General features: G+C 47.4%; 2 protein-coding genes across 9 annotated transcripts; one reads left to right on the top strand and one right to left on the bottom strand.

Moving 5' to 3' along the window:
• Positions 1-230: 230 nt before the first annotated feature.
• THYN1 (thymocyte nuclear protein 1) lies at positions 231-8321 on the bottom strand. 7 transcript variants are annotated; one of them, XM_025998885.2, is made up of 7 exons: positions 7822-8321; positions 4017-4198; positions 3103-3171; positions 2656-2748; positions 1643-1738; positions 1252-1402; positions 231-442 (listed from the first exon to the last, which is right to left on the bottom strand). In XM_025998885.2, exons 1-7 carry the CDS (start codon positions 8072-8074, stop codon positions 396-398), a joined length of 891 nt encoding a protein of 296 aa, XP_025854670.1. In that variant the 5' UTR covers positions 8075-8321; the 3' UTR covers positions 231-395. The 7 variants fall into 7 exon arrangements, with proteins under 7 accessions (XP_025854670.1, XP_025854675.1, XP_025854672.1 ...); XM_025998890.2 differs by lacking the exon at positions 7822-8321 and adding an exon at positions 6734-7056; XM_025998887.2 differs by lacking the exon at positions 1643-1738 and having other exon boundaries at positions 7822-8305.
• ACAD8 (acyl-CoA dehydrogenase family member 8) lies at positions 7139-24071 on the top strand. 2 transcript variants are annotated; one of them, XM_072729292.1, is made up of 11 exons: positions 7139-7333; positions 10427-10527; positions 10968-11137; positions 11959-12068; positions 12655-12731; positions 13105-13242; positions 15100-15235; positions 15329-15426; positions 15768-15920; positions 16555-16657; positions 23396-24071. In XM_072729292.1, exons 1-11 carry the CDS (start codon positions 7234-7236, stop codon positions 23446-23448), a joined length of 1239 nt encoding a protein of 412 aa, XP_072585393.1. In that variant the 5' UTR covers positions 7139-7233; the 3' UTR covers positions 23449-24071. The 2 variants fall into 2 exon arrangements, with proteins under 2 accessions (XP_072585393.1, XP_025854667.1); XM_025998882.2 differs by lacking the exon at positions 7139-7333 and adding an exon at positions 8280-8362.
• The last annotated feature ends 1932 nt before the right edge of the window (positions 24072-26003 follow it).

Here is a 26003-nt window from a genome sequence, read left to right as displayed (position 1 = left end):
CTGTGCTGCAGCTGCAGACAGTTCACACCCTGTGGGACCCAGGCAGCTTGGGTGGGTATGGGAGGCTGGGGTCCGAAGATGAAAGTTTGAGTGGGTGGCAACAGCCGGAGCCTGGCCCCTGGTATCTGGTGCAGTAAAGCAAGACGGGACACGTAACCTCTCCTGCATCTCAGCCAGGGGCACAAGATCTGCGCTGGAGTGTTCTGTTCAATGCTACTTGAAGAGAAAAGTTTCCCAACTTTGACATTCATGTTTTATTGGGAAGGGTACATGAAGACCACCTCTGACACAGCCCCAGGGGAACCGACGAGCAAGGCGCCGCACACCTTCTTTTGTCTTCTAAAAGCTAGTTTCTTTGGAGTCCTGTCTTGCCCGTTCCAGCCACAGGGTCCCAGTTAACTTGGCTCCTTCTCCTCCAGGCTCAAAATAAACTCAAACTCCTCTAACAAAGAAGGGGAGAAAGAGAGCGAGACATTAGGTGTGGTCTCCTCCTCAACAGGGAAGTAGCGCCGGGCACTCCACATGGTTACCGAGGCGGGCAGTCGTTCATTCAAAACCAGTTAGGGAGCATTTTACGATGTGCCAAAGCACTGCTGGGTCGTGGGTACCCAGTCATGGGCAACGCCAGACCCATGGGTTCCTCCTTCGTGGGTGTTAACAGGTGAGGAGAACTTAAATACTGTGCCCCAGTTTATTTTTTATTGGTGTTCAATTTGCCAACATCTAGCATAACCCCCAGTGCTCATCCCGTCAAGTCCCCCCCTCAGTGCCCATCACCCAGTCACCCCCACCGCCCGCTCACCTCCTCTTCCCCCACCCCTAGTTCGTTTCCCAGAGTTAGGAGTTTCTCATGGTCTGTCTCCCTTTCTGATATTTCCCACTCATTTTCTCTCCTTTCCCCTTTATTCCCTTTCACTATTATTTATATTCCCCAAATGAATGAGAACATATAATGTTTGTCCTTCTCATACTGACTTATTTCACTCCACATAATACCCTCCAGGTCCATCCACGTCGAAGCAAATGGTGGGTATTTGTCGTCTCTAATGGCTGAGGAATATCCCCCTGTATACAGAGACCACAGCTTCTTTATCCATCATCTTTCGATGGACACCGAGGCTCCTTCCACAGTGTGGCTACTGTGGACATTGCTGCTATAAACATCGTGTGCCCCAGTTTAATCAGTAGTCATGTGAGTTCATGGAGTCATTCGGGCGTGCGAATAACATAAAGAATAGGGCCGGCTCTTACCTGGGGTCAGGGGCTGAACGGAGAGTCTGGGGTGAGTGAACAGAGCCATATTCTTTAAGGGGCCTCCAGTGGCTTTGTGGGCTTGGTGATTGGCTTTGAGCTCAGTCAGGGTAATGTAACGCTTCATCAGCCGAACAAACTGTACATCCACCTACGTGACAGAAAGACAGGTTCAGGTGGGTTCTGTCGACTGCGGGTTTTAGCCTCTGGTGGGACGTCCTGATGGGCAGGGCTGCCAAGTGTCCTGTTCCGAGGCCCAAAGCCAGGGTAACCTCATGTGATGGTAAGAGCTGGACTTTGTAGCTTGACCTAAAAGCACCTCACACCTCCTTCCGCCCTCTCTGTCCATCCTTTTCCTCTCACAAAATAGGAAAAATTCAGAAGTCTTTACCATGGACCACTTGGGGTTGTCTTCTTTGCTGGATGGGTCATAATAGGGATTGTTTTTCTCAAACTGTGTGTGGTCTGGGTAAGCCTCCTTCACAATCTGTAACCAAAACCAAGTCTCTGATCATACGTCGGTACAGTCACCTCCGTGGCCAATTTTTAGTTCAAGTCCAACCATCCCTTCTGACCCTGCACATAGCTCTCCTACCTTGCTGTATAGCCACTGTATCTAGAGCAAGCATTGGGAATCAAACCTGTTTTAACAAAAATCTTAAAAGTATGTTTTAAAACCAAGTATTAGGGGCACCTGGGTGGCTCAGCGGGTTAGGTGTCTGCCTCTGGCTCAGGTCATGATCTCAGAGTCCTGGGATGGAGTCCCGCATTGCACTCCCTACTAAGGGGGGGTGTCTCCTTCCCCCCCTCCCTCTGCCCCACTCGTGCATGCACGCACATGTGCATGCTCTCTCCCTCTCTGTCAAATAAAAGAACATGAGCACAAGCAGGAGTGGCAGGAAGAGCAGGGGAGAAGCAGGCTCCCTGCTGAGCAGAGAGCACGACACAGGACTGGATCCCAGCACCCTGAGAGCATGACCTGAGCCAAAGGCAGATGCTTAACCCACTGAGCCACCCAGGTGCCCCATAAATAAAATCTTAAAAACAAGACACAACCAAGTATTAAGGGTTATTATCAGTGCCACTGTTTTTCCACCTGCAGTTAATAATTTTATCCTAGTAACTTCTCCTTTGGAAGAGCTATCATCAGGCCTGTTTTAGTGAAAGACCAAGGCATACAGATGAAGAGAAGTCTGTACTGGTGGGACCTGAGATGAAGGCCTGCCCTGTTACAGTCCCTGCTGTGCTGGAGGGGCCAGGGTGGGGTTTCCATATCCTTGTGACATCAGGGATGGCGAGGAGAGTACTTGTCTTTTGTTACTGATCTGAGCTGTGTTCCTGTATGTTCACATGAGTAGGTCTCCCTGAAGGGAGGGGGTTAAGATGAACGCCAGTACGACTGACCTTCACTAGTCCTGCGATGCCTGGCTCCTTGCAGTTGCTATGGTAGAAGAAGGCTTTTTGCTCCAGCTTCATGGCTCGAAGGAAGTTCCGGGCCTGTCCCAGGAGAAAAAACAAGTGTTCTCCTCACCCTCTGGAAAACACTGGTGAACAGAAGTCAAGTCTGCTTTTATTAGATGAGTTTTTCTTTTTTTGCAGCTTCTCCCCAATTCAATACTTGCCTTTGCCGAGACACCTGGACTTGTATCCAGACGCTGGCCAGAACACAGGCTACTTGTAAATTATATGCAGAGGAATTAAGGTACTTTTGAACACACGTTCAAGTTGTGGGATCCGGGGGAAAAAAAAAACCATGTTGGCCAAGAGATTTTGCTACTGAATGAGTCCCAGGAAGGAGACAGGAGCTACTGATCTGACCCTGGGTCGTAGGCCCTGCTCTTACCCTCTTACCTGGTAGTTGCGAACACCATCCCAGCATGCTGTCTGCTTGGGCTCTGCCTTAAGATCCTCAATGCTGAACTAGGCAACAGGAAATGAATTCATGCATTACACAGTCTTGGGGCCAGTTGGTATTATATGGAAAGTAGACAGTTTCTTCCCCTACTCGCTGTAGTGAGGTATGTAGTTTACTGGGAAGTAGTTCCACAGAGCTGCCTCTATTGGGCAAATGTAGAGTAAGCTTTTGTTACCGTGTTATCTTTGATAATTAAAAGGACTCATTGAATAGATAATCCAGATGATACAATAATCTGTTGGTTATTTGTATCTCACTCATTAAAGTATTATATATTTCTCCTATAATATTTCAATTTTTTTCAGGCTGTTATTAAAATTGGCTTCTCTTAATTCACTGAATACATACTAACTTGGCAGAGAGATACGTAGGAGCAAGTTAGGTGGCCAAGAGTAAGGCAACCGAAAATTGAAATTTTGCCCAGGTCGGGTTAGCAAACTAGAGCTTTGTGGCCAAATCTGCCCATGCCTGATTTAGTTAGAAATTTTATTGGAGCACAGCCACACCATCTGTTTACGTGTTGTCCATAGCCACTTCCCTACAACAACGGCAGAGCTGAAATAGCCATCGTAAGGCACAAAAACCTAAAATATTATCCGGCCTTTTGCAGAAAAAGTTTGCCACCTCCTGCCCAAGATAGAGGATTCACAAAACACATAGTTGCTGGTAATAAATCCTGCTGATTTTATTCCTATCTTTTCCCCAAGCCTACACTTCAGAGAAGCTGACCATGGAACCCTGTGGTATCCCACATTCCCTTCTAATCTTAAAAAAAAAACAAAAAAAAAACAAAAAAACAAAAAAACAAAAAAAAACAGCTTGAAGGGATTAGAAAGGTACCTGGTCTCACCTTCACATCTACACCTTTCTCTATTCGGCTTTGTGGCTCAGACTTCATTAGCCAGTAACTGCTTTGATTGTTCCCACAGTTTTTAGAGGCTGAAGTCTTCTCAGGGCTGGAGTCACCCACTCTAGCGGATGTCCCCGTGGGTTTCCTAGTCTTCGTACGTTTTCCTGCTGGCCTTTTACTGTCTGCAACAGAAGAAGAAACTGGTCATGCCTGCGGAGGAGTTAGGCTCCGTTGTGGGAAAGCACATGCTCTGGAGTCAGACCTGGATCCAATTACTGGCAGTAGCAGCTGAATTGGTGAACTTCAGTTTATCTATAAAAATGGGACAGGAATGGCCACTTTACAAGCTATCTCCTGGGTTATCCATTCAGTGGGACAAGAATACTGTACATGGTTGTGGGTGAAGACTGACAGTCCCAACAGAGTCCCTGGCTTCTAGTAAGTAAATTCTTTTCTTTCCCTCACTCTCTTCTATACTTTTGCAAAAGCTCCCCAACAAGGAAGCTCCTCCGCAACTTGTTTTGAACATTTAATATGATAGTGCAAAAAATGCGCTTAAATAATGGCTGGCATTACAGTATTAGCTCAGTAAATATTAGCTGTTACTATCATCACCATCTCAGGGTTCTCTTTTACTTGCTAACTGTGCTCTGTGGCCTGCCTCCTGCTCCTTGAAGGTGCCAAGAGAGGTTGTGTAAAACAGCTCATTCTGGACTTTGTCGAAGTCCACATGGCGAAGATGACTTTTATTTTCCCCCCACAGAGAATTAAAGAAAATGTGCCTGGAACATAGTAGGCACTCAATAGCTAATGGTTGTTAAATTCTTACTATATAAGCTCTATTTGTTACCCTAACAGTAAGTCAGTTAATCTACTTAATGTGTGAGATGTTCATCTGCTGAATGCCCTGGATTACACATTTCAGTAAATGGTATGATCAGGAGCTGTCCCCTGGTCTATCTGAATCCACACACACCACCTCTGACTTAAGTCCCAGCTCATCCATCAGCTTTGATTAAGTATCATTTATAGATTCCTAGTACTTAGACCCTCCCTGCCCTAGTTTTCAGGTGGTCCCTTTGGAGTGAAGCAGACTGCGAACACCACTGTGTTGCTAAATTACACAATGTGTTGTAGTTAATCTAGAATCTCTGCCATTCCAAAAGCGCTTTCTCTACCTTCAATTGCTTTGCTCCTGCTCTTCATCTGCCGCTCATCCTTGTCAATATAAAAATGGCACCGCGTTTTGCCTGTGGAAAGCTTTCCCATCTCTAAGGCTGGACTCCAGCTCCACTTCCCTCTCAAGGTGTTCCCTGTGATTCCTCCCTGCTCTCCTACCCTTAGCCAAGGTTTCCTAGACCCTTTCACTGGCGTCTGTCTGCATTCTCCATGAGAGAACTATATATTCTTGACCTTTGTATGAGCCACTCTATCTACGCCAAACTACTGCTGCAGTGAACACACAGAAGAGGCTCTAGGTACAAGCACAGCGGGAAGAGGAAAGGAGACCATGGAGGGGCTGTAGGGATAACATTAACAGAAAACAGTCCAAAAAGGACTCTCCTCCTAGGCAGGGAGTTGAAAGAGAACAGTAATTCTTGGTTTTACAGATTGATTTGAGAGAGAAAGTGTGAGAGCTTGAGAGCCTCAATATGGGCAGAGGAAGACAGAGGGCAGCATCAGGCCCCACGGAGTGTGGGGATAAAAGGGGCCTGACCCCAACCTAAGATCATGACCTAAGCCCAAAACAGGAGTAGTCCCACGCTGAGTATTTCCACCCCCTGAGCCACCCAGGGGGCCCTGGCAGTGAGCAGCACTGAACAGATCCCAGAGAAAGCTTTACCCGGCTGCCTTTTTGCAGCCCCAGCAGCCCCAAGGAGCCGCTTACCTGGCCCAGCAGCCCCAGCAGAGCCAGGTGCTGCTCACCTGGCTCAGCAGTTCCCAACTGCCAGCCACTTGGCCCAGCAGCCCCTAGGTGCCTCTCACCTGGCCCAGCAGCCCCTAAGTAGCACTCACCTGGTCCAGCAGCCCCCAAATGAAACTCACCTAGCCCGGCAGCCCCAGCAGCCCCCAAGTACCACTCACCTGGCCCAGCAGCCCCAGCAGCTCCCAGGTGTCGCTCACCTGGCTTAGGAGCCGCCTGGTGCCGCTCAACTGGCCCAGCAGCCTCTAAGTGCCACTTACCTGGCCCAGCAGCCTGAGCAGCCCCCAGGTGCCTCTCACCTGGCCCAGCAGCCCCAGCAGCCCCCAGGTGCTGCTTACCTGGCCCAGCAGCCCCAGTGGCCCCCCCCAGTACCGCTCACTTGGCCCAGCAGCCTCAGCAGTCCCCAGGTGCCATTCACCTAACTCAGGAGCCCCCAAGTGCCTTTCATTTGGCCCAGCAGCCTCTGCGGCCCCCAGGTGCTGATCACCTGGGCCGGCAGCCCCAGCAGCCCCTTAGGTGCTGCTCACCTGGCGCAGCAGCCCCTAGGCGCCGCTCATGTAGCCCAGCAGCCCCCAAGTGCCACTCACGTGGCCCAGCAGCCCCCAGGCGCTGCTCAACTGGCCTGGCACCCCCAGGTGCTTCTCACCTGGCCCAGCAGCCCTAGGACCCCCAAGTACCACTCACCTGGCCCAGCAGCCCCAGCAGCCCCCAGGTGCCGCTCAGCCGGCCCAGCAGTCCCAGCAGCCCCCAGTTGCCCCTCACCTGGTCCAGCCGCCCCCCCAGTGCCGCTCACCTGGCCCGGCAGCCCCGGCAGCCCCAGCGCGCCTCTTCCGGGGGTTCGGCATGGTTTCCTTGCGGGGGCTGCCTCGGAGCCGGGTCTGAACTCAGCCGAGAGGAGCGGGGGCAACTGTGCTGTCGGCCCCAGCACCGCGCAGAGCGGGAGACGCACGGCCGCAGTCCTGCCGGGGCCGGCCCCCGCCCGCCGTGCAGGCCCCGGTGCAGCCCCCCGTGCAGCCGCCGCCAGCGCCGCGTCCGCCCCCAGACCTTCCCGACCGCGCCGCGCCGGCCCTCCGCGGTCCCGCCGCCCCGCCGCCCCGCCGCGCGGCCCTGCCCGGCTCCCGGCTCCCGGCCCGACGCCGCGGCGCTCCCTGGGAGTTGTAGTCCGCGGCGCTCGCGGGCCCAAGGGGCCGGGCGCACAGGCCCGCGGACGCACTACAGCGCCCAGGCTGCCCCGGGGCCGCCCCGCGCACGCCCGAGGTCGCCGCGCCGCCGGGCCGCAGCGCGAGCGGGACGATGTTGCGGAGCGGCTGCCGGCGGCTGGGAGGCTGGCTCCATGGCGCGGCGCGGGCCCGGGCGCGGGGCGGCCGCCGGGGCTGGGCCTCCTGCATCGACCGTAAGGCTCGCCGCGCCGGGCAGCGGGCCGGGCCGGGCCGGGCGGGGAAGGGGTGCCGCGGCGGGAGCGCCCTGCTCCGCCCGCGCCGCACCTGCCGCCCCTGCCGCGCCCTCTCCCCCGTGGTGGGCGGGAGGCCTGGCGCGGGGACAGCTGCTCGGTCCCGGGGCCTCTGCCCCCCCTTTCCCCCTCCCCTCTCTCCCCTCCCCCTCCCCCTCCTCCCCCCGTGGTGGGCGGGAGGCCTGGCGCGGGGACAGCTGCTCGGTCCCGGGGCCTCTGCCCCCCTTTCCCCCTCCCCTCTCTCCCCTCCCCCTCCCTCTCCTCCCCCCGTGGTGGGCGGGAGGCCTGGCGCGGGGACAGCTGCTCGGTCCCGGGACCTCTGCCCCCCTTTCCCCCTCCCCTCCCCCTCCCCTCTCCTCCCCCCCCTCCCCCCGTGGTGGGCGGGAAGCCGGGCGCGGGGCCTGCTCGGTGCGGGCAAGCCCGGGCCTTACCGTGAGCGGACGTTCGCGGAGGAGCCTCCTGACCCCGCAGCCCCCAGGCGGACTCTTCCCCTCCCTGCGGGGGCCGCGGGGGCCGCGGGGCGCTCTGGCCTGGTGCTGGGTGACGGATTGCGAGGGCGGGGGCGCTGAGGGCTCGGGCTGCTTCCTCAGGTGACACAGGCCGCGGGGGTAAATTGTAGGATTTATGACTCAGGGTCATGAAACACTTGTGATCTTGAAACTCCCGTTGAAACGCAGTTGTCATTGAAAACGGGGGCAGCTACCCAGAGTTAGCAGACCTGAGCGGCTTCAGGCACCAGGCACACGCTGTGATGCCAGCAACAGGGGTGCGGGCCCACGAGGCCAGCGAGGCATGCCCAGCCTCGGGTTTTTTCCTTCTGGGGGAGAAAAAGGAAAAGAACAGCTTTTTACTATATGTCACTTTTCTTCACAACAGGATAGGTATGAATCCCTTAGGTCGACACCCAGCTCTGCCACGTACACTAGTCTACAATACCGTTTCCCTCTCGCCGTCCTAAAGCTCCTTCACAAGGTGCCACCCTGTTCTAGCAAGTAGAGTCGTAAACAGTTACCCTTGCCGATCCCAGGGCAGATAAGTAGCTGTTCTGGCAACAAATAGATTAAATATTTGATAGGTTAATAACATTAGATGACATATAGGTTAAATATGCAGGGGTATTTTTTTTTTTTAAAGATTTTATCTATTCATGAGAGACACAGAGGCAGAGACCCAGGCAGGGGGAGAAGCAGGTTCCATGCACCGAGCCCAACGCAAGACTCAATCCCGGGACTCCAGGATCACGCCCTGGGCTGAAGGCAGGGGCTAACCCCCTGAGCCACCAGGGATCCCCTGGGGTATTTTTAGCAGCTGGTTGTGTAGCTTTAGCCAAGGATGTACTTTTTTTCACCTTTCAGAGAAAGTACCTCTTTGTTAGTAAAATGAAAGGAAACTGCCCTTTCAATGCCCTTTCAATGTCATTCTACATATTAAAGTAGCAGATTAACAAGAGTGGTTAACAGATACATCTTTGTTTCGTTGCATATCTTAATAAGCGAAACATGAGTTTTAGGAGAATTTTTATTTGTATTTTATTTCTGCAAGACTTTGCAAATACATGAGCTGTCAGCCAGGAACTGCGGATTGTTTGTCCCTAACCCGTGTTACTGTGAGTAACCACCAACGTTAAGTTTCCTCTCTGGGCTTCTCAGAGTTGCCTACCTGTAATCCTCACAAGTCATCCTTTCTGAGTTTGCCCGATACAGACCGACTGCTTTCTCGTGGCTCCTGCTTGCTGCCCATGCCCGCCCTGGAGAAACTCCACCATCAGCTCCTCTTCTCTGTTGGCAGGACTGTGCATCACTGTTAGGCACTGAAATAAGTTATTGCCAAGTGTCTCCATAGCCTTACATTAATGCACTTTAGCATCACCCCATCATGACCACATAGTTACCACTAAAGGATGAAACCTGAGAAGGTAATACAGAGCCCTGCACTTCTTTCCGCCTCATGTTTTATAGCTACCACTCTACCTCAGGGCTTCTCTTGGAAAAGTATAGGCATACACTCATTTTCTGTTACACACCTGAGGCAAGTGGTCCTTTCAAAATGACAGTAATAAAAGACAACAAAAGAGACATAAATGTGAACAACGTAAGTCTGGCGCACCCTGTGTAGGTTACTGATCCTGGGATGCGTCAGCTCCCAGGATATGTGGTCCCATCTTTTGTAAGTTGACTACACTATCCCCAAAAGGTTGTTTTCCCAGGAGCTTTACTAGGGCTGTTTAGGTTAAATCTCTAAGTACTACTATGGGGTAGTCTTTTATTAGATGTTTAATGTTCTAGAGAAACTTCTAGTGAGGCTGCACTACCTACCTCTTGATGTCAGTCAATTCATCTTCCGTAGCTTTTAAGTATCTTAAACCCCAAAAGCGAGGGAATTACCCAAAGTCACATCACTGATATAGTTTATGATAGAAAACGTCCTGAGATTTTGGAGTCCATCGGGTAAAAACATAGAATAAGGCCTTAACCATGTTATCAAAACTGGAAGACCTTTTTCTACCATCAGGGTTATTGGTGAATGTTTGAAATTTGCCAAAGGCACAGCCTTATTAAAGGATTTTCTTAATTTGAAAGGTAGAACAAAGTATACATATGTTTCTTTTTCAATTAATCTTTTAAAATGAATGTATTGAAACAGCTATGGAGATTCATAGGACAGATTTTCCCAGGATACCAATACACAGAATGTAGGACATCCTAAAGGAAAAAATGTTTACCATGATTTGAGGGTCAATATGTATTTACTATTTCTTTAATGTGGATTTATGAGGAGGAAGAGATACAGAAGAATACTGAAAGAATAAGCAATTAGGAGGTAAATGAAGTCAGCCAATCCACTAGGGAGGAAAGGAGGAAGGGAAAAGGAGAACTCGTTAATGGTAGGCAAAGCCATTCTATAGATGGTAAAGATTATACCATGTAAGAGAAATGTTACGGCATGTTCCCTGTCTTTAATTTCATGTCTCTTGATCTTGGCACTAGTCTTCCCTGACCCTGTCTGGGAACTGAATATGTGCAATTTTACCCACAGCTTCCGTGGGACTGAATGAAGACCAGAAAGAATTTCAGAAAGTGGCCTTTGACTTTGCTGCCCGGGAGATGGCTCCAAATATGGCAGAGTGGGACCAGAAGGTGGGCGTTTTCCTTGTGACTAGATGTTCCAACAAATGCCTCCCTTCGTGACCCTTTGTCTTCATCCCCCATGTAGTCCTAATTGTTTGGTATTTATTCTCCTTGTGCAACTCTCTTACTGCAAATGAGAGTTCTAGTAGTGCTGTGATTTCTTTCCTCATCTCGTAGAGACTAGTTTTGAGTTTGTCTTTCCTTTTAAATCATACGAAGATGTAGACACTCCTAAAACCAAGGCAGTTCACTTGATAATAAAAGGAAACTTTAATGGTAGAAAAACCAGTGCTTATAGACGGCGTTCTAACTGCTACTGTAGATAAATAGCCCATTAAGTTAAGAGAATATACACTCTCCCAAATGCAAACATCTTAATCCCTCGTTGTGCCCTTCAAAGCTAGGTCCATCTGTGAATAACTAACGTCCGTGTTGTCTTTTGTACGTAGGAGTTGTTCCCAGTGGATGCAATGCGGAAAGCTGCTCAGCTAGGCTTCGGGGGAGTCTATGTACGAACAGATGTAGGTGGGTCTGGCCTGTCACGGCTTGATACATCTGTTATCTTTGAGGCCTTGGCGACAGGCTGCACCAGCACCACGGCCTATATTAGCATCCACAAGTGAGTGCCAAAGCTTGGTAAGCACAGTGAAGTACTTGTACAGGTTAACTGGGAAATTTCAAATAAATAGGGAAAAGTTCATCTTTTCAAGATGATTGCCATTGAGGAGCCTCTATCAAAAAAGGAGGGGAGGGATGCCTGGGTGGCTTGGCTCAGTTGGTTAAGCACCCAATTCTTGATTTCAGGTCAGGTCATGATCTCAGGGTTATGGGATTGAGCCCTGCATTGGGCTCCACACTGGACTTGGACCCTGTTTGGGTCCCTCTGCTCCCTACCTCGCTCACCCGCACATGCACTTGCTCGTGCTCTCTCTCCCTCTCTCTCTCTCAAAAAAAGAAAAAAGTTCACTCTAGTTTGCTGCTGCCTCTTGGACTTGAATCTGCCTTCATACGTTGCATAGCAAATGAGGTGTGCCCACCTTCTCCCAAATCCTAGATTGAGCTAGAAGCAAACAGACTTCTCCAGGAGAGTAGTCATGGTCCTGTTCCCATCTTCCTCAACCCACAGATGAAGCCTCCAGAAATTTGTCAAAGTACATATAAGTCTTTGATTTTTAGGGAACTCATCTTACCTAGAAGTAGAGTGAACATCCAAGTGAGAAACACCCTGGCCCTGGGTAGTACTGTTCCGGGAATATGATGTAACTGAGGCCTTCCCTTTAAAGTCGAATCTTCTCAGTGGCAACTCCTCTCTTCCCACTCTCTCTCCTGCTTCATTCTGCTTTGCTGCTGGTGTTTCCCGTCCCCGTCCCTTTGCCCTTCAGATGTCCTTTTCTCCATATTAACTCTGTCATTGTCTTTTCTTCTCGGTGTACCTGTCAGCATGTGTGTCTGGATGATAGATACCTTCGGAAATGAGGAACAGAGGCACAGGTTTTGCCCACCGCTCTGTACCATGGAGAAGTTTGCCTCCTACTGCCTCACTGAACCAGGTGCGTTTGCCACCCTGCTGGTGAGACCTAGCAGGGGATGCTGCTCAGGTGAAATCACCGCGCACTCTCTGGTCCCCCTGACACATAGAACCCTTGTTTACCACAAAGTCTGGTTGTGGAGTAACAACCATAGCCTGTAGTCAGCTAGCCTATGAGGGTTCGAGGGCAGTCTCTGGCCTGGGAGATGGACAGTGGTCCAATTGCTGTCCACAGTTTTCACCAAACACCGAGTTCCTCTGGCAGTCTGTGGTTTTGTTTTGTTTTGTTTTGTTTTGTTTTTTTAAAGATTTATTTATTTATGTTAGGCACAGAGAGAGAGAGACAGAGGCAGAGGCAGAGACCCACAGGCAGAGGGAGAAGCAGGCTCCATGCCGGGAGCCCGATGCGGGACTCGATCCCGGGACTCCAGGATCGCGTCCTGGGCCAAAGGCAGGCGCCAAACCACTGAGCCACCCAGGGATCCCCCAGTCTGCGTTTTAAAGTATGAAATGCTGAGCTTTTGGTTGTAAGTGATTTCCTTGGAAGTGGAACCGTGCTGGGGCTCCTGTATCTTCACTGACTTCCTGTCCCACCCTCTCTGCCTTAGGAAGTGGCAGTGATGCTGCCTCCCTTTTGACCTCAGCAAAACGACAAGGAGATCATTATATCCTCAATGGCTCCAAGGTACCAGCATGCCCACCCTACAGAACCATCTGGAGATTGTTCCCATCTTCCTGCGGACATCGCTGAGATCCTTGCTATCTGCGAATTAGTATTTCCTAGGAGTTTTACATGTTGGGTAGAGAACCTCAGACCTATTTCCCTTTATTTACCTTCACTTTGTCTTCTGCTCTGAGTCCAGATAATCTTGCTCATTTAGTCTCATCAGCCAGATCCCTGATTCCCCAGGTAGCACAGGTTCTTTCTCCCCTCCTTCATTTCTCCGTGCCAGCATGCCTCTTCATGTCCTACCATCGGGGGGACTCTGGTAGTTTTCCCAGGTGTTAGGCTCCAGGGTGTGTGTCCTGATCCCGGTGCACCTCTCTCCAACCCCTAGGCCTTCATCAGCGGTGGGGGTGAATCAGACATCTATGTGGTCATGTGCCGAACAGGAGGACCAGGCCCAAAAGGCATCTCCTGTGTAGTTGTGGAGAAGGGGACCCCTGGCCTCAGCTTCGGCAAGAAGGAAAAAAAGGTGAGTGACTGTTGGACACGAAACAGTTCAAGTTAAAACCATTCAAGAGTCTGCCACCTGCCAGACCAATCTCTGTTCTGTTGGGGAATAGGTTACGTACTTGCTAACTTGTCTTGGGGGCAATTGTTTCTATTAGGATTTCGACAGGAGCGTATGGAATAGAATAGGGTGTGGCTGAAGGAATACCTCACCACTGGGAAAAATGTCAGAGTTCACCAGTAGGTTTCATAAGCTGCCCGTCATTTTATCGCGAGGGATTTCTCTGACATCTGTCCCAACTCCACTGCTGACCTGTTTCTTATCCAGCTTCGTATTTTGGCACACTCTTTTATCCCAGGAGGAAATACTTACAGATCCGGGGGTGACTAGGTGACTAGAAATTTCAGGAAGGGAAAGCGTATAGGCCACTTTTCTTCTTTAAGTAAAAATAAGATAGAACTCCCTGGAGATGATCTTGGGTTTCAGTAATGTAAGAGGGAGAGTATTTCTGTAGGGGCTTTGAAAACACATTCTTAGGATTAAGAAATCCCGTAGCCAGATGGTGAGTCATAGAACTGGGATCGCGTAGCTGTAGCTGGCGGTGTGGTGAGACCCCTTCGGATGTGTAGGGCCAGGGCCCAGAAGCACCCTCCACCTCCAATAGGTACTGTTAGAGCTAGGATTGGGGGAGAAGTCGGTAACAAAACGAGCCCTAAATATGCTTCTCCGTTCATTGCTCCTAGAGGATTTCTGTATTTATTTCCCTCACGAGCTTTCCTGATACTTTATGAACTGCCAAAGAGTTAGAGGCTTTAGTGCCCCTTCTCTTTTTTAGTATAGTAGGTTTTTACTGAATTGCTACCATGTGCAAAGCCTGATGCTGGCTCCTGGGGTGGAGGAGGATACAAAAGTTGCTCCTAAGCTTATCTGGAATGGTAAGACACACGCAGTCTTACCTGTATAAGGTGTGCAAACTGTGCAGGTGGTATGTAACTTGTATATGGGATATATAAGATATACAGCTGCGAGGAATGTCTGCATTGGGTCCTGCAACGTGGGCTGACCTACACAGCCTGACATAGAATTTTACAGGATCGAGTTACACCGATTCAGTTTGTTTGTGCTTGTAAAGACAGTGACGCGCGGGGGTGGTGTCCACCTCAGTATTTGTGGTATCTGTGACAGAATGCTGAAGCTGTCAAGTTTCACGCCTACAGAAAAACTGCAAATAAGTTGCAGAAACAGTGTATCTTTTCTTCCTTTCGATCTTGCTTTTCTCTCCCTTTTAAGTGTATACATCTTCCTTTTTCGATTTAATTATTAGATTTGCCTTACATATTTTTTAATGTGAGGGTAACTTGGAAGGACATCTCTATTCATTCTGCAGGTGATGAGTGCCCAGTATGTGCCAAGCATTTGTAAACAGTAGGGGAAGAGCAGTGAACAAAGGCAAGCTCTGTCCTCCTGGAATTCACCTTTCAGCAAGCAGGGACAGGGAACGGACATGTGAATAAGCAGGGTACCTTCTGGTAGTGCTCTGTGCTATGACAGACATAAAATAGGTTGATAGGACACTGACTGAGGGAGCTTGAAAGCTTCTGTAATAGGGCTGGACCCTCAGAGGTCATGACTTTTGAGATGAGATCCAGAGTATTAGAAGAAACAACCATAAGACCAATTCCGGGCAGAGACAACAGTGGATCGCGTGTTTGGGAAGCCAAAGAAACATTCAGTATGGCCCTAAGGTTAGTGAGCAAAGAAGAGAATGGTGTGGGATGGAATTGGACAGGCAGGCAGGGGCTTGCAGGCTGAAGTGGAGAGTCACTGCCCTGAATGCCATGCTGTTTGGGCAGCCATACAGTCCCTGATTTTTGCCAGGTGGGGTGGAACTCACAGCCAACCCGCGCGGTGATCTTTGAAGACTGTGCAGTGCCTGTGGCCAACAGAATTGGAAACGAGGGACAGGGTTTCATCATTGCCATGAAAGGACTGAATGGAGGAAGGATCAATGTTGGTGAGAACACAACAGGATGAGGCAGGAAGGTAGCTGGTGGGCGCTAGCAGCACTGCCTGGCTCTGTTGAAATGTTGGCACTCTTCCTTTCCAGCTTCCTGCTCGTTAGGAGCTGCTCATGCTTCAGTCGTCCTCACGCGAGACTACCTCAGTGTTCGGAAGCAGTTTGGAGAGCCTCTGGCCAATAACCAGGTCATTTCCCAGATGCCCCTGCATGAGACCTGCTCTGTGGCCCACATTCTCTAGGAGGGTGAGGCTGTGGGTTCTCACTGGACTTCTGCCCCCACCTTAGAACCTGTGTTCTAATTTTATCAGTAATCTTTTTCAGGAGGTGATACCGAAGTGCAGGGCAAGGGAAGTGTGCTTAGAGATCACAAGGCAGTACATTTTCTCTGTAGAAGAGGCAGAGACTTTGAAGCTTGGGGTCACTTAGAAAAGGTACCTCGTGAGAGATGTCTTATAGAGGGCCCCAGATCAGGTGCTGGTCTAAGCCTGTCTGTCTTGTCCGGTTCTCTCCTCCCCTGTTGCTGCAGTACCTGCAATTCAAACTGGCTGATATGGCAACAAGGCTGGTGGCCTCCCGGCTGATAATCCGCAATGCAGCAGTGGCCCTGCAGGAGGAGCGAGAAGATGCAGTGGCCCTGTGCTCCATGGCCAAGCTCTTCGCTACAGATGAATGCTTTGCTGTGCGTGATGATGCCCTCTGGCTGTCTTGGGTAGACAAGGAGCAGCTGCTAGTCCAGGGATGTTGAGAGCCGTTAGTCTACTCCTGGGATGCTGCAGACATTGCCTTGGGGCTTAAGGATACCGTGCACTCATGAGACGCCTGCTTGGGACCTGCTCCATGCCTTTACACACTCCACTGTGTCACTGCCATTTGGTTGTGTTCTGGATGAGACACTACCCTTGGAAGAAGGTTCAGAGCAGCCTAATGCCTCTTGCTCAAATGTAGCACTACACTATGTTTACGGTATCAGGGGCAAAACTATTTCCACATGAGGCTGCATTGCTGCTAGTTGGCATCATAGCGTCACAGAATCGCAGCCAGAGTGCTTGAGGGCGGCCTCTCCCCTGCAGGTAATAGACGGGCAGAGCTCTCTGAGTTGCTTGCCTGGTGGGAACCCACAAGTTTGGTAGGTAAAGTTCCCTTGTTATCTAACCACGCAGAATACAGATCCCTCCTTTGGGCTGGTCATCTGTAGGTTGTTCTTCCTCCTGTTAGATTATAGCAGGTGCCAGATTGGGGGCTGGGGTAGGAAGAGAAGCCATGTTTCCACAATCTTCCTCAATCAAAGATGTCTAATCCCTGTCTCCCTGAAGATCTGCAACCAGGCTTTACAGATGCATGGAGGCTATGGCTACCTGAAGGACTATGCTGTTCAGCAGTATGTGCGGGACTCCAGAGTCCATCAAATACTAGAAGGTAAAAATTGCCAGAGCTGTTCTCCAGAATGGTTAGTGGATTAGCACTTTCCCCAGCCTGTCTGTCCCGTGCTGACTGGTTCTCAGGGTTCCATCAGGCCCTGTCTCTTGCCTTCCTCCTCCCTCTTTCTCCTGCCACTGCTCTGGAAGTGTCTGTGGGTGCCGTACAGAGCACTCACCTGGGAGTCAGGAGGCTCTGCGTTGTCACCATGGGTAAGCCGTCAGATCACTCCATTTCTGCTCTTTCTCTTTGCAGATTTTAGAGAACACTTAAACTCAGATAATGTACAAGAAAGCATTTTGAAAACTACAACAGTAACCCTTACCAAGTCCTTGGTCCTCAGGGATCCGAAAAGCTCTGTCCCATAATTAACAGGGCAAGTGTGAGCTAATTTGATCACAAGCAGCCTCTATAAATTGATGATTTTTCTGTCAGTATTGCTAATGGATTTTTCAGTAAACGAAATCATATGGGCATTTTCTTGGCAATCACAGAAGATTGGGCTGGAAAAGGTGTAAGCTGCTGGGATCCAGCTCAGAACATGGCCTCTTCCACTCCCCACACATGCAAAAGTCTTGAAATCACATACTCCTGTGTCGGTGTCGGTAGCCAGCTGTGGTTACCTTGTAGGAGAGCCAGGTGGGGCAAAGTCTTGCCGAAGTGCCTTTCAGTGCCAGAATGTGGGGCGGCTCCCACGCAGGCACAGGAGAGGCCTGTGGGCATTTTCACAGCATTCTTGAAGCTGGGGAGATGCCAGGATGCCCCGGAGGGCTTGTGAAAGTGGATTGCTGGGCTTCACACCCAGAGGTCCTAACTCCGTGGGTCTTGGGGAGGCCTCAGAATTTTGCATCTCTTAACAGGTTTTCAGGTGAGGCTGCCGCTGCGTGTCTGGGAACCCCACTCAGACCCACCGCTCTGATGCCATGTGCAAATCCTAAAAGTTAGAGTCTGCTCTCTTCTGCAGACCTCGTCCCTGAAATAGGTCGATGAGCTCAGTCACTGATGCACAGGTTCGTCCGATTGCTCCTGCAGTTACCTCCTTACCCGGCATTTATGGATGACGGGTTTAGGAGGTACTTCCCTGCTTGTCTGACAACATGAGGCTTCTCCTTTATTCTGGCTTCACCTTGTAACCTCGTAAGACAAAGTGGGAAAAGCCAGCTACATTTATTTGAGGCCATGCCATTATCCACTTACAGAAAATTTGGGGCCCTGGTCTTTATCACTTTATTTCATTGTGGACTTTGTTATTGGATAAACCTGCAATCTTAGATTTGATTTTATTTGAGATGTGTGATTACTCATTCCTTGTGGGTATTCATATTTCTCTTTGCATTAAAAGCCACTATAAATTATAAATGAAGCAAGAAGTTGACCCCTCCTTTCAGGGAAATGTTTTTGTTTGTTCTTTTAAAATTCACTTTTCTGATTACTAAAGAAATTGGTATATTTATTGTTGAAAGCTTATAAAATATAGGGAAGGTAAAAGAAAATCACTCATGTTTCCACATTCAGAATTAATATTTTGGATTCCTGTTATAGGGAAGTCCAAAATATCCCCTCTGGGGCTTTTGTAGGTACTTTTTTTGTTTGTTTTGTTTTTTATGTGAAGTATTATTGTTATATGATGTTGGTTTCAGGTGGGCAACACAATAATTCAACAGTTGAAATAGAGAAGGAAGGACATTAACTCTTCTTTACATGTTTGGTAGAATCCTGCTGTGTGGCTGTCCAGTCCTGGATTTTTCTTTGTTGGGAGGTTTTTGATTGCCAGTTCAATTTTGTTACTAGTAATCAATCTGTTCAGATTTTCTATTTCTTTCTGACTCAGTCTTGGAAAATTATATGTTTCTAGGGATTTATCTGCTTCTTTCTCCTAAGTTGTCCAATTTGTTGACGTATCATTTTTCATGATAGCCTCTTATGATCCTTATGTTTCTGGGGTTGTAACTTATCTTTCATTTCTGATTTTATTCATTTGAGTTCTTTTTCTTTTTTTTTTTTTTTCCTTAATAAGTCTGGCTAAAGATTTATCAATGTTGTATATCTTTCCAAAGAAGAGGCTCTGAGGGCAGCCCTGGTGGCTCAGCGGTTTAGCGCCGCCTTCAGCCCAGGGTGTGACCCCGGGGTCTCAGGATCGAGTCCCACATTGGGCTTCCTGTGTGGAGCCTGCTTCTCCCTCTACCTGTGTCTCTCATGAATAAATAAATACAGTCTTTTTTAAAAAAAAAAAAGAAGAAGAGGCTCTGAGTTTCACTGATCTTTTATATTGTTTTTTTAGTTTCTATTTCATTTATTTCACTCTGGACCTTTATTATTTCTTTCCTTCTACTAACTCTGAGTTCTTTTTTTTTTCCTAATGCTTTTAGACACATACTTAGATTGCATATTTGAAATTTTTCTTGTTTTGTTTTGTTTTTTTAAGTAGGCTCAACCCCAAAGTGGGGCTTGCACTCATAACCATGACTCTACTGACTGCACCACTCAGGTGCCCCCATGTTTCTTGTTTCTTGAAGAAAGGTTGTTTCACTATAATCTTGCCTATTAGACAGCTTTTGCTGTGTCCCAAAGATTTTGGAACATTGTCTTTCTGTTTTCATTTGTCTCCTGGTATTTTTAAATTTCCTATTGATTTCTCTCTTGATGAATTTGTTGTTTAATAGCATGTTGTTTAGTCTCCACATGTTTTTCTACCATTTTTTTCTAGTAATTGATTTCAAGTTTTATATCATTGTAGTTGAAAAAAAAATGCTTAATATGATTTCAGTCTTTTTAAATGTATTGAGACTCATTTTGTGGCCTTGCATGTGGTCTTAGGGAATGTGCACTCCCTTGTGCACATGAACAGAATATGTATTCTGACATTTTTGGATGGAATGTTCCGCATATATCTGTGAAGTCCTGAAGTCCTGTCTGTTCTAACGTGTCATTCAAAGCCACTGTTTGCGTACTGAGTTTCTGTCTGGATGATCTGTCCATTGATGTAACTGGGGCGTTAAAATCTTCCACTATTGTATTACTGTTAATTTCTGCCTTTATGTCTGTTAGTATTTACTTTAAATATTTAGGTGCAATTGCATTGGGTATACAGATATTTATAATTGTTACATCCTCTGGTTGGATTGGTTCTTTTATCATTATGTGATTACCGTCTTTATGTTTTGTTATAGTCTTATAAAGTCTTATTTTAGGGACACCTGAGTGGCTCAGTGGTTGAGCGTCTGCCTTTGGCTCAGGGACTGATCCCGGATTTCCGGGATCAAGTCTCAAATCAGGCTCTCTGCATGGAGCCTGCTCCTCCTCCCTTTGCCTGTGTCTCTGCCTCTCTTTCTGTGTCTCTCATAAATAAATAAAATCTTTAAAAAAATAAAAAAACAAAATAAAATAAGGTCTATTTTACCTGATATCGATATTGTTACCCTAGCTTTGTAAAAATTTTACCTTTGCATAGAATATCTTTTTCCATCCCCTCACTTTCAGTCTGTATGTGTCTTTAGGTCTGGAGTAAATCTCTTGTAGGCAGCATATAGATGGGTCTTGTTTTTTTTTTATCCACGCAGACACTCTTTGTCTTTTGATTGAAGCATTTAGTCCATTTACATTTAAAGTAATAGTAATATTGATAGATATGTATTGAGTGTCATTTTGTTAATTGTTGTCTGGTTGTTTTCATTCAGTTTCTTTTTTCTTTTCTTGCTGTCTTCCCTTGTGACTAATGACTTACCTTAATGTTACACTCCGATTCCTTTCTCTTTATTTTTTGTGCATCTCTTAACAGGTTTTTGGTTTGTAGTCACCATGAAGTCCATGTACAGCATCCCATTATATAGCAGCCTGGTTTAAGTGATGGTTGATTAAGTTCAAACACATTATAAAAGCAGTACATTTTTAGCACCCCCTGTTTTATGTATTTGATATTTTATGATCCCCTTGACTAATTTTTTAGATATAAGTGATTTTATTACTTTTTCTTCTAACCTTCACACTAGCTTTATAAGTGATTGATCTACTACCTATATTACATGTTGCTTTTACCAGTGAATTTTTTTCTTTCATAATTTAGTTCTAGTTGTTGCCTTTTCTTTTCAACTTAAACAAGTCCCTTTAAACTTCTTGTCAGTTTAGTGATGATGAGCTCCATTAACTTTTGTTTGGGAAACTTTTTTTTTTTTAGGATTTTATTTCTTTATTTACTGAGAGAGAAAGAGAGAGAGAGAGCACATGAGCAGGGGGAAGGAGCAGAGGGAGAGGGAGACGCAGACTCTGTACCAAGCACAAAGCCCAGCATGGGGCTCGATCCCACGACCTTGAGATCATGATCTGAGCTGAAATCAAGAGTTGGACACTTAACTTCCCAGGCACCCGTATCTGGAAAGCTCTTTATCTCTCCTTCCATTCTAAATGATAGGCTTGCCAAATAGACTATTCTTGGTTGTTGTTTTTTTCCCTTTCAGCACTTTGAATATATCATGCCACTTTCTTCTGGCTGCAAAGTTTTTACTGAAAAATCTACTAATAGCCTAATGGGTATTTTCCCTTGTACATAACTATTTGCTTTTCTCTAGCTGCTTTTAAGATTTCTCTCTCTCTGGGGATCCCTGGGTGGCTCAGCGGTTTGGCACCTGCCTTTGGCCCAGGGTGCGGTCCTGGGGTCCCGGGATCGAATCCCACGTCGGGCTCCCGGCATGGAGCCTGCTTCTCCCTCTGCCTGTGTCTCTGCCTCTCTCTCTATATCATAAATAAATAAATCTTTAAAAAAAAAAAAGATTTCTCTCTCTCTCTCTTTTTTTTTTTAAGGTTTTATTTATTTATTCATGAGAGACACAGAGGGAAAGAGAGGCAGAGACACAGGCAGAGGGAGAAGCAGGCTCCATGCAGGGAGCCCAACATGGGACTCGATCCCGGGTCTCCAGGATCACGCCTTGGGCCGAAGGTGGCGCTAAACCGCTGAGCCACCGGGCTGCCCTAAGATTTCTCTTTATATGTTATTTTTACCATCTTAATTATTATATATATTTTATGTTTTGGTCTGGCTCCCCTGGTTTAACTTGTTTGGAGCTCTCTATGCTTCCAGAAACTGAATGTCTTTTTTCTTCCCCAGAGTAAGGAAGTTTTTAGCCATTATTTTTCAAATAAGTTTTCTGCCTCTTTCTCCCTTCTCCTTGTGGGACCCCAGTAGTGCAAATGCTAGTATTCTTGATGTTGTCCCACAGGTCCCTTAAATTCTTTTTTCTTTTTGCTCTTCAGCTTCTTTGCTTTATACTACCCTGTCTTCCAGATTGCTGATCCATTCTGCATCCTCTAATCTGTTGATTCCCTTTAGAGTATTTTTTTCATTTTAGTCTTCAACCTTTTGTTTTTCTGTTTTCTATCTCTTTCCTGAAGTTTTCATTAAGTTCATCCACTCTTCTCTCAAGGCCCCTGAGCATCTTTATGACCATTATTTTGAAACTTTATCAAGTAGACTCCTTATCTCTGTTTATTCAGGTCTTTTTCTGAGGTGTCTTGTTCTTTCATTTGGAGCATATTCTTGTCTCCTCATTTTTGTTTTTTCTGTATTAGGTAAGCCAATTGTGTCTTCTGGTCCTGAAGCTAATGCCTTAGATGGAAGGCATTCTGGGGGCTCAGTAGTACGATCCTCCCCTCGTGCTGTTGTGTCTGGGCCGTGACTACTGTGGGCACACTGGTGGCTAGCTGCCAGGCCCCCCTGTGCATCTTGTGGGTGTGCTAGTGAGTGGCAAGGGCTTTGGTTGAGGGCAGGCACCAGCCCCTAGTGATGTTGCCTGCCAGCCATGGTGGGCAGTACCTGCTTGGAGGGACATCTGCTGAGCTGAGTGTGTTGAGCCAGGCAGGTCTGCAGGAGAATGCCAGGGTGGGGCAAGCAGTGCTAGCCAGGTAGGTGGAGGAGGTCTTGCTCCCAAAGCATCTGGCTGACTAAGCTTAGGAGTACAAGAAAAATGGCACTTGCTCACACTTCCATTACCAGAGAAAGTTCCTACAGATCCCTGCCCCTCGGACACATACCTGAAAATTAGTCATTAGGCCTCCTTCATGTATGACGCACGAGTTTTTCAAACTGCTGCCTCTGTGGTGGGCTCTGAATGACTGTCACTCTGTGTGGGCCCATTAAGAGTAGTGTCTCAGTTTCCTGTAGCTCCCTGGCTCTCCAGGAGTTAAGGTCCACTGATTTCCAAAGCCAGACAATATGAGGGCTCATCTTCCCAGTGAAGATCTCCAGGGCAGGGGGTGCCTGATGTGGGACTTGAACCTCTTGCTCCTTAGGAGGGACCTCCACACCTGTGAAACTTCTTGCTTATGGGTCACTGAGTCGTGGTTTGGTTCCCAACAGTCTGTGTCCCACCTACCCTTCTCGATGTGACTTTTTCTTTATATCTTTAGCTATAGAAGAGCTGTCCTGCTAGAGTTTGGGTTCTCAGAGTGGGTTTTGGTGTACGTAGTTGTGGCCTTAGTGTGTCTATGGTGAGCTCAGCATCTTCCTACTAAGCCATCTTCCCCTCTCCTGGAGGGATGTTTTTAAAGAGTAAACTTATTCCTTACTTCCTGACATTATTCTGTACTTTGGAGAGAAGTCTGTGATAATCCCATCCCTCTCAGGGTGAAAGCAACAATTGTAGTTTATATCCAGTACTACCATGAATGAGGCTTGGAGCACCCTGGGCAAAGCTTTACCAAGCACTTTACTGCAACTAAATCTTTCATTCTTTCTTCCCCTTGCAGGCAGCAACGAAGTGATGAGGATGCTGATCTCTCGAAGCCTGTTTGAGGAGTAGCACGTAGACTTAATGTCCGGTCATGATGGTTAATGTACAACTTGAATCAGTATTGAGAGCTTTCATGTGGACCGTTGTGTTGCATATGAGTCATGGATTAGATTGAAGGGCTGAGCTCTTCCAGGTGGATTCTAAGGTGTGTGTTGGGAGCAGCATCAGCTCTAGGACCGGGACAGAGTCCTCAGCAGAACTGGAGGAATTGCCCTAGTTGGGAATGTCACAAGAAGATGTACTACCTTGTATTTTGATGCAAAAAGATGACCAGTGAAGATTCACCACCAAATCAAAGTCCTTTCTTGGATCCACATCATCTTGATTTGTTTGCATTTTTCTGGTTCACTAAATCTCTCTTCCAGGGATCTGGATGCTTCCATTAAGGGTTTTTTTCTGATGATAAAGCAAAGGTATAAGAAAGGAGAAATGGAGAAAAAATGTCCTCCTGTTTTTTCCTGTGCTCTGAACCTCAGCTAAAGATGCAGAGGGTTTCTGTGGGTTGCATTTCCTTTGTATTACTCCTGTGAATGTAAGTCATGTTAAAATGAGTATTTGGGAAACGTTACTCCAGGTGTGATTTAGGGTATATCTGTACTTGTATACTTCCTAAATATCAAGGGCTGAAATTATATGGGACTCTGAGTTCTCATTGTTTTCTTTTTTAGAAGCGTGTGGTCTAGGAATGGTATTCAGGTTTCTATAACCCTTCCTGATACATACTTTGAGATATTTTCTGACCTATCATTATAAGTCCATAGAAGAGAGAGAGAGTGATTTGGCAAAAGTGGTAGTAGGAAGGGATTCATCAAGACAGTAAAAATTCAAATTAAACTTTTATGAAAATGTAGAATATCTAAAGAGAACCAAGAAAGTCATTTTCAGACAGGAAGGAAGAAGGAGCAGGAAAAGTGCAGAATTAGTGTGAGAGCTTCTTGCAACTTTGCCTTGTTATGCTTTGGGCTTGGCGTGGGATGGAAAGAAAATGTAAGTTGAATCTGGGTGGAGAGTTACTAAAACCAAAGTGTGGGTTTTATTTCATAAGCAGTGGAGAGGCAGAGGAGGTTTTTAATGAAGAAATGATAAGTCATTGAAAAGAATATTCTGGAATGCCTTTGCAGGATGAATATGAGTGGGGAAAGACAAAGATAAGGCATGCCCAGTCAGTAGGTTCTGAAAGTAGTCAAGGTATAAGACAATTAGAGCCTGAACTTGGAAAGGAAAGGAGATGTGGGAAGATCCATGCTTAGAATGTTTGCTGTGGAACATGGAATATGAAGGTCTCCCTAGGAATTGGGATGCTTTCTGGAACTTCTGAGGCTTCTGTTCAGACTTGAAGCAAAAACAGGTGTTCTATTAATGTCTTATTATTTGTGTCCCTCATAAGAGACTGATAAAATGCTAATTATTGCAAATGCAATTCACACTGTTACCCTCATTATTCAGAGTTCAGTTTCCCAGTAGCCTAGCAAGGGATTTGACTCCTGTAGCAAGAATGTAGGGAAATTCAAGCTAATCTCTCTCACTGTTCATTTGGCTGCTGCATAAATGAAACCAAAAGGAGCAGAACAGACATGTCTTTAGGAAGATCTCTGCCAAGTGCTGATTTAGGTGAGAGATACCTACAGATAACTAAACACAACTTAACTTGGATGGACTTTATAGGTCTGGAAGGCTAGTAATTACGAAACAATTTCAGTTTCACACATTCATGAAGTGTGCTGGGACACAAGTAGCTTTGTGACCCTCACATGATGATCTGAGTCCCAGTTGGATTTCTAATTGGATTATCTTCATAATCTCTTTATCTCCTATTATAAGATTCTTACAGTTGAGGGGAAAATCTAGTTGCTCTGATTATGTGTATATTTAAACAGAAGAATAAGAAGGGTCCCTGCCTTGTAGGATAGCTGGTGAATCAAGTGAAAGAATCCATAAAAAGGGCTTTATTTATTTACTCATGAGAGACTCACAGAGAGAGGCAGAGACACAGGCAGAGGGAGAAGCAGGCTCATGCAGGAAGCCCGACGTGGGACTCGATCCCGAGACTCCAGGGTCACACTCTGGGCTGAAGGTAGGCACCAAACCGCTGAGCCACCCAGGGATCCCCTCTCTCTGTTATTTGTAACTGAGAGTAATGATAAGTGTGTGCTCGTGTCATTTTACTTTTTCCTCCTAGCTACTTGTCTTTTCACTGGGTTGGTTCCTTCCTTCCCTCCCTCCTTTTCTTTCTAAGATTTTTATTTATTTTTTGGGGGGGAGATAGCACGAGTGGGGATGATGGAGAGAGAAGCAGAATCCCTACTGATGTGGGGCTTAACCCCAGGACCCTGAGATCATGACCTGAGCTGAAGGCAGACCAACTGAGCCACCCAGTGTCCCCATCACCCAGTTTCTTGATTCAAAGCCCAGGATGTCCTGGGTCAGGCAGGAACACTAGAAATACTGACTTCTATCACCACAAGCAAAGGAATCCTCGCTGTCTCTGGTCAGGCGTTCTTAACCCCACAGAACAGAATGAGGGGTTGCCAGCTGTCTTCACACCAACCGAGGAGGGAGGGTAT

Source organism: Vulpes vulpes, chromosome 12 (assembly GCF_048418805.1).
Source record: "Vulpes vulpes isolate BD-2025 chromosome 12, VulVul3, whole genome shotgun sequence".
NCBI classification, from domain to species: domain Eukaryota; kingdom Metazoa; phylum Chordata; class Mammalia; order Carnivora; family Canidae; genus Vulpes; species Vulpes vulpes.
This window is presented reverse-complemented; position numbering and strand designations above follow the sequence as displayed.